At 36.5% G+C, this 7,882-nt stretch overlaps 1 protein-coding gene across 1 annotated transcript; it reads left to right on the top strand.

Moving 5' to 3' along the window:
• Positions 1–652: 652 nt before the first annotated feature.
• On the top strand, positions 653–7,602 carry LOC127957580 (G-protein coupled receptor 83-like). The gene is made up of 4 exons (XM_052556195.1): positions 653–1,027; positions 2,312–2,437; positions 2,586–2,719; positions 3,993–7,602. Exons 1-4 carry the CDS (start codon positions 710–712, stop codon positions 4,468–4,470), a joined length of 1,056 nt encoding a protein of 351 aa, XP_052412155.1. The 5' UTR covers positions 653–709; the 3' UTR covers positions 4,471–7,602.
• The last annotated feature ends 280 nt before the right edge of the window (positions 7,603–7,882 follow it).

The following is a 7,882-nucleotide window of genomic DNA, read 5'->3' on the forward strand; positions in this document are numbered from 1 at the left end:
TTAATATCCTACTGATTTTTGACATAAAAGAAAATCTATAATTTTGACCCATATAATGTATTTTTGGTCATTGCTGTAGCGGTAATGGATTTTATAGGACACATGATGTGACGTTGCCCCCTTGTGGTTAGGTGGGGAAGTGGTAAACTAATCAATTTAATAAGTAATGCTTATTAGAGATCACGTTGGACTTGTGTCTCTGTGTTTATTAGTTAAGTTAGATCCACTTAACTCTACAGTTGCTACAAATATAACCGAGCGACTTAAGAAGGTTTTGTGGTCCAGGGTCACATATAGCCTATTGGTCGCTTTGTCTGATAGCAGACTAGACATGGCTTTTATTGATTATTGAGTGTCTTTGTTAAATAACCTCCTTCAGTGAGGCATGGTGCTTGTCCGCGCCGCGTGGATATTGTGTGTGTGTGTGTGTGTGTTTATTATATCTCTGATTTGTGTGTGTGTGTGTGTGTGTGAGAGAGAGAGGAGGGGGGGGGGGTGTACAGTGCTTAGAGAGAAGCGCGTGATTGATCATGCCAGGGGTTGTTATGAATCACTAATAACTGTGGCCACCGTCCAATCAGCTTCACTTGATGCTGCGCTCGAGCGTCTGGCTCGCAGAAGGCTGAGTCAAACATCACCAAACTGTCCAAAAGTGAATCAGAGCTGTGCTCTGCTGATTTTGTGAGACTGCGACCGCAACCTCGTTACGATGACTTTCACAAACACCTCTGTGGATTTCTTCTCGCAGTTCTTTATCTTGCAGAATTTCTCCATGTATTATAATTTCTCTTTGGACTCGATGTACGACAGAGGAGCGAATTACGAGTCTGAATCACACAAACCGACCATCAGAACCCTGCTCGTCGTCGCATATTCCGTTATTATCATCATCTCGCTATTCGGAAACGTGGTGGTTTGTCACGTTGTTATTAAGAATAAACGGATGCACTCAGTGACAAGTTTATTCATCATGAATTTAGCCATTGCTGACATTCTTATAACTCTCCTCAACACGCCTTTTACTCTGGTAAGTTTACAATAATTGCACTTGTATACATATATATTTATTATTGTTAAACTAATAATATATATATATATATATATATATATATATATATATATATATATATATATATATATATATAAAGGCGATTATAGTTTTACTCTTTTATGCCAATCAACATTTAGACAATGTTGTTGTTGGGTCAATCGCACATTGGCTGGTTCTTGAGCATCAAAATACATTAAAATGAATTTAAAAGGTCAGTTTTTAAATATACAATTTTTATTATAATAGTTATCTGTCCTGATTTTTTTTTAATGATGAGAAAATGAATGATGAAGTTTGTTGTACACGCATACATGGTTCAAGTATTTTATTTTAATTTATTAAGTATTTTTAAGTATTTTTTAGTATTTTTTTATCCCACTTGTCATTTTTGGACTAGTCATTAAAAAAAAAGCCCATTAAAAATGTGAATCCATCATAAATACACCTTTGAGAATTGGACATGGTTTTAATTCGTTTATTATTTCAGTCAGTTTTATAATCAGTCTATTCTGTCTCCTGAGCATTTGTAAAGAAGGGGGGCAAGTAGAAGTCTCTTCCCCAAGCCCCCATTATGCAAACTACTCTTCTTTTTTTCTCAAATATGGCCATTTTAAACTGAAAGTATGGTACAATTAATTTACATGTGTAAATGATACCCCCAGCGTTCAAGACATGGTTAAAGCCTTGGTATGGTTAAGCTTTATTCTATCTCTGGTGTGTTTGTGTGTGTGTGTGTGTGTGTGTGTGTGTGTGTGTGTGTGTGTGTGTGTGTGTGTGCGAGTGTGCTGTGAGTGTGATTTCACCAAGTATGACAAGTACAACATTCCAATCAACCAATCAGTATTGAGGAATACTTTTCAGGAAATATCTGTTTTGGGCTTAAAATCATGATTAGGTGCTTCTACACCCTTGCTAAACAGTTATCAATTCCATTTGATTTGATAAATTATGGGTAGGGTTAGGTTAAAGGGTAGGGATTGGGTTTGGTCTATATTTTTGGACAGTAATGTGGATCCAGGATCAACAAAAGATGTTGATCCAGGAACATGTCTTACTTGGCAAAGTCACAGCAACTGCGTGCATTAACAGCCACGTGTGCACATTATCTCTATCATTACTCTTAATTGTTTAGTAATGACTATACAGAGGAAGTGCACTATTCATCTCTCTGTAAGTGTGTAGGGGTGAGCATGTGCATGCTTTATAATTCTTACACACCTCTTGATCCAAGGCCACTCTGTCGCATATGTGTTCTTTCAGGTTCGGTTTGTTTACAGTACATGGGTGTTTGGGAAGGCGATGTGCCATGTGAGCCGCTTTGCACAGTATTGTTCTGTTCATGTCTCTGTTCTTACACTGGTTGCTATTGCTATTGATAGACACCAGGTAAGTGTGCATAAAAACAGACACATGCAACCATTTGTAATTTACAATGAAACCTTTAAAGTGATTACCTTTCATACTCTTATTAAAACTTAATGAATCAGTGCGTGCCAGTGTGCAGTCATGATTGGTGATTATTGTTGTCCATCAGGTGGTGATGCATCCAATGAAACAGAGGATGTCTCGGCTTCAGGGCATAACCTGGATTGGTGTAATCTGGGTCATGGGGTCCTGCTTCTCTCTACCTCATGCCATCTACCAGAAACTGCTGCGCTTTCAATTTATGTATGACCTTTCTTTCTTTCTTTCTTATTGATGATGAAAATCAAGTAAAACTGATAAATATATAGTTCAGTCATGAAACTCTAGATGGCACAGGCTCACAGGTTGTTAACATAACTGGTGATATTCAGAGAGTTCAGACTTGGCACAAGCTGATTGGTTCATGCACCATATGCAGCCAATGAGCTTACTTCCTTGCATTTATATGGGTGCCTAGAATTCACTTTATATTCTTGCATCGAGCTTTCAGAGTTTCTCTGAAACCCTTGACCTTCCCCAGCTCCACCTGTGTACAGTAGATCTGCTATGGGTTATTTTTACAGTTATTACTGTATGTCTTAAATACTCACGGCACCGTATCAACATATGCATTGGCAGTAGAAAGCTCCTGTACTTGCTTGCAGCAGCAACAATAATCTACAGCAATCACCAACAGCAGCGGCAATTCAACAGCAGCGCAGCAGATCTAATCCGCCAAGACCAAATACATTAACACTCTCACATTTATCACTATGCTAAAATCTTCAGAGAGTTGTCATGATTGAAATATTATTTTGACATTTTAAATGTATGTCAATAATGATTGTTATAATGCCATCATGAGAACATTTTGTTCTCTGTGTAGTGGCACAAGAAACTCAGTTAAATTCAAAAATGTTGAAAAAGGAGCATTCAAGCAAGAATACCTCCCATTCACTGGAAGTGTTTGCAGTCAGGCACAGAGAGAGATATAATAGAAAGAGAGATATTCAGTGAGATAACTTTTGTGTCTAGTGAAGCCTCCCATTGTCACTCCCAACTATACATTCTCATTGTGAGCTTGAAAATGCAATTAAATTCAAATGAAAAATAAATAAATAAATGAAGAAAAAAAAACTCATGCTTTTCCACCCTTTTTTTTCTTCTTCGCCAATTAAGCATAATATCACATTCACATTGTTCACCAATGGATCCTCTGCAGTGAATGCAGAATGAGAGTCCACTGGAGGAAATGTTATTATAGATTATGAACTGGTATTTTGGCCAGAGGTTAAAACACCTTAATATTTAATTTGTGTCTTAACATGCAGCCTTTTACTTCACAAAACATTAAGTCATGTGGATTTCTGTGATGTTTTTATCAGCTGTCTGGACTCTCATTCAGAGAATCCACTGGTGAGAATCGAGCGATATAATCCTAAAATCTGTTCTGATGGAGAAACTAAATTATATTGTAAATCTTGAGGGAGAGAAAATGTTCATTTTTAAAAGATGTTGCTTCTTTTTTCCCTTTTAGCAATAACAGAGTACGAATGGTATGTCTACCGAGCTTTCCTCATCCCTCTGATCTCTTCTGGAAGTATCTGGATCTTGCCACATTCGTCCTGCTCTATGTATTGCCTCTAGCCATTATTTCCTTATCGTACCTTGTGGTGGCTAAGAAGGTTTGGTTCCAGAACGCTGTCGGTGATGTCACGCTGGCTCAGTCGGCCGCACATCGCAGAAGGAAGAAGACGACTTTGAAAATGCTAATAGCAGTGGTGGCCGTGTTTGCAGTCTGTTGGTTTCCTCTAAACTGTTACGTTGTGCTGCTCTCAAGCAATGTGATCCAGGCTAACAATGCCCTTTACTTCACCTTTCACTGGCTGGCCATGAGCTCTACCTGCTACAACCCCTTTATATACTGCTGGCTCAATCACAGCTTCCGTGCGGAACTCAGAGCCCTACCTCTAATTGGCCGTATAGCCAAGAGCAATGCCATCCAGCAATCCTAAGGAATCACTCAAGATTTGGCTGTTCTGATGATTATTTTATTATGCCATTGTTTTTATAAACGCATATTTGCATGTGAAAGCACTGTTACGAATCATCCCTCTAATCCTAGTTATTTCTCATTTTTGTCCCAAACACAATTTACATTTAGCCCTCTCCATCTTAAGAAAATTACACCTAAACCGGGGTCCTTTGAGAACAAAAAATAAATACTGAAAATGCATGACAAATTAAAACAATAATATATGTGTTCTGAAATAAGCTTGGAATATCAAACTTTCTTGATAAATAATTATCTGTGCCTGTCATAACCCACGTGAATTTCTGTGAAATCTGTCAAATCCGGCTGCCCAAAATCAGCAGATTGTCTATGACTTCTAGAAGCAAGCTTTGACTAATCCAGGTAGTAAATTGGGGCTAAAATTATTGTGTGTTAAGTGTATTACTGCCTTTGAAGTGCCATTTTAATAGCACCACATCACAAACAAAATTACACAAGTGAATACAGAAGATGTTTATTTTCATTTCAGGTTGTAAACTACTCAGTTAGATTTTGGGGGGCTAATTTATGATATTTACCTGAAACAGCTAGTCTATTATTTAATGATATTCTCATTTTGACAGCTTCTGTTGCACCATAATAATTTCATATCAGGTTCTTATTTGTTCGTTTTATTTATGAATGTGGTTTTTCTGATACATTAGCCATATTTAATCTCAATGCATGAGTAATTCTCAAGCAGCACTGTATTAAATGTCTGAATATTGTTACAGTCTATCAATAATGTTTACAGTATTTTTAGATGTCAGGTGATGTAAATATAGATATAGCGAAATTAATTACTGCTTCATGCAATTGAATATTTTTTGGGTTGATTATAGCGGCGAAATGTATAATATACAAAGTTTTAGATGCTTATGATGTTGTTTTTAACAGCTACTACAGAATGCTCTCTTCTGGACCAACCAATCTGGGCTCTTTTTTACATACTGCAACCAGTTTTAGTATAGACTATAAATTTATCAGGTGGCCAGGTCTCAGATTTGAGCTGACGATCATTCTTGCACCACCAAGTAGATAGGAATTGATCTCCCACACATAATAACTGTGAACTTTTGACCACTAGCCTTTATCTGACAGTGCTACTTATTGTTGTTGGTTTTTGCATATTTATGCAATGGACCAAGTCTTGAAACTGTGCAAAAACAGTGGGCATTTGAACAAAACCTATTTATTAAATTGTCTATATGCCTGGACCAGGTGTTAATGTACTGTACTACTGTATACTAATACAATGCAAATACAGTAATGGAGTTGGTAATCTGAAGGTAACTGGCTTGATTACCACCGATATTGTGCCCTTGAGTAAGGCCCTTAACCGAGGAGCTGCCGGTGGTCCCTGTAATGCACGATTTAAGTAGCTTTGGCTAAAATTGCCTGCTAAATTGCTACTTGCTTACTAATAGCACAGGCAGCCATCTGGGGCAACATTTAGAAAATGACTACTTGCATTCATACTAACTGTAGGAACATTCCATCTTGGGTAAAATGGGGGAAATGATTTGCACATGGTGTGACTGTAGATTTTAGGATGTATTACTAATATCTACTACCTTTCAGTCACAAGGGTAGTTTTTCTGATTACTACATTTCTTTTCTTAACTGATATTACGGCTCTCTTTAGCAGTTTTACAGAATCATCCTTTTTCTCTCATGCATTTTTAAAAATGCAAGTATTGTACTTTGTGCAAGACATCAGTTTAAGTCAGTTTCTGTTCTGAATTTGTAAAAGATCTTACAAGTTCTTTCCTAAATTCCAAAATATCATATTTTATCTTTAATTACGTACCTCAGCAACAGCACCAATTATGTGTTCCATAGCAACATAAGCCATGATTTAAGTGTATTGATTTATTCTGTGAGGTTTTCGTCAGTATGAGATTATCAGCTATTAACATATTATGTTAAAGAAAACAAAACTGCTATTACCTTAATAGTTTTCATAATTTCAAAATCTGTTGCATTTTCAGAGCACAATATAAAATAATATACATAAGTAGTACATGTTTTACATACGGTAGCTTGGTACAACACGTTGTAGCACAAATGCTTATATCCAAATGGACATTTAACCAGATGTCAAGTCTGGCTGTAATTTCAGGTTATTTACTGTGATGTTAAAACACAAGGCAAGTTTAAGAAGATGGAGAATGACCTCATCCAAACCCTTATATATTCAAACATATCAAAGTATAAAGAAAAAGATATCATGATAAGGAAAACATTCAAATTTGGTTGGATAAATTTAAACAGCCATTGAGTGTAAAAAGACTATGAGTGTATATACTGTACATACTAAATGTGATTCTTTTTTTTATGGCATCATGACAGATGCAGTGCTCTGGGAAAAGATTGTAATAAAACAGCGTTCACATAATCTCAAAAAGCTTTCATCTATTGGCATCCATCAGTCAGTCTAAAAAAACACTGAAAGCACACTTAGTCCGAATGAGATTTGTCAAGTTGTGCCGTTGTATCTAGAAGAAGCCAGACATCATGCCATTTGTCTGGCTCACCGAGGTAACACAGAGGTGACTTCTGCTGTATTGCATCATCCTTATAGGATACTGTTGCCCAGTTAGTGGGTATTTTGCTTTGAACTACTGCAAAATAGGATTTTACATATACCATTGAATAGAAGAACCAAATTTGTTGTTGCACAGTTATTTTTGATGCGTTAAATGCCTCTATGTTGCTATTTGATCTTTTGTGACGTCTGTACGTGTGTGGGACGGTGTTTGCCCACGGCACGCTCTGAGTGAGATATAAACATCTTTCTGGATTCTCACAGCTCTACGAGAATGAATTTCTCAATTTGACTTTCCAGTTGAAGTGGGAATAATTTGCAGCTTTAAGTGTTTTGTGATTTCTATAGATGTGAAGCTGTTATTGGTCTTAAATGAAATGATAAAGGTGGCACTTATTTATGAGGTGACACTAAAAATTGTCAAATCTTGTGCCTGTTTCCTCTGTGCCTGTCAATTCAACGTTATACATGTCTTTCAAAGATGATAAATGCATTTGCAAATGTCAAGCTTTTAACTTTTTTGTTGTTTGGTCATACATTATATATTTTTATATGTGTCCTTTTGGTGATCTATCAGCAATTCTTCTTAGAAGGATTTGCAAAAACAGCTGAAAAAATCTCATAAAGCATTGTTTGGATGTATTAATTAAAAAGACAAGCAAGTATAGGATGTGTAGCAACATAGTCTAAATGTTTTGGAAAACCAGCAGCAGTCTGATCATTTTTATGACAAAAGCCTGTATTTTCTGTGTGGTTGTAAGGTAAATAAATTATTAAAAGCCTTGATATGTTGGCCTTGTTTCTATAACATGAGCTGCACACATGA

The sequence above is a fragment of the Carassius gibelio genome, chromosome B5 (genome assembly GCF_023724105.1).
Source record: "Carassius gibelio isolate Cgi1373 ecotype wild population from Czech Republic chromosome B5, carGib1.2-hapl.c, whole genome shotgun sequence".
In the NCBI taxonomy this organism is placed as follows: Eukaryota; Metazoa; Chordata; class Actinopteri; order Cypriniformes; family Cyprinidae; genus Carassius; species Carassius gibelio.

Coding starts and splice junctions, on each gene's coding strand:
- LOC127957580 (XM_052556195.1), top strand. CDS start 710: ATGACTTTCACAAACACCTCTGTGGATTTCTTCTCGCAGTTCTTTATC. Junction 2,438..2,585: donor TTGCTATTGATAGACACCAG/GTAAGTGTGCAT, acceptor GTTGTCCATCAG/GTGGTGATGCATCCAATGAA. Junction 2,720..3,992: donor CTGCTGCGCTTTCAATTTAT/GTATGACCTTTC, acceptor TTTCCCTTTTAG/CAATAACAGAGTACGAATGG.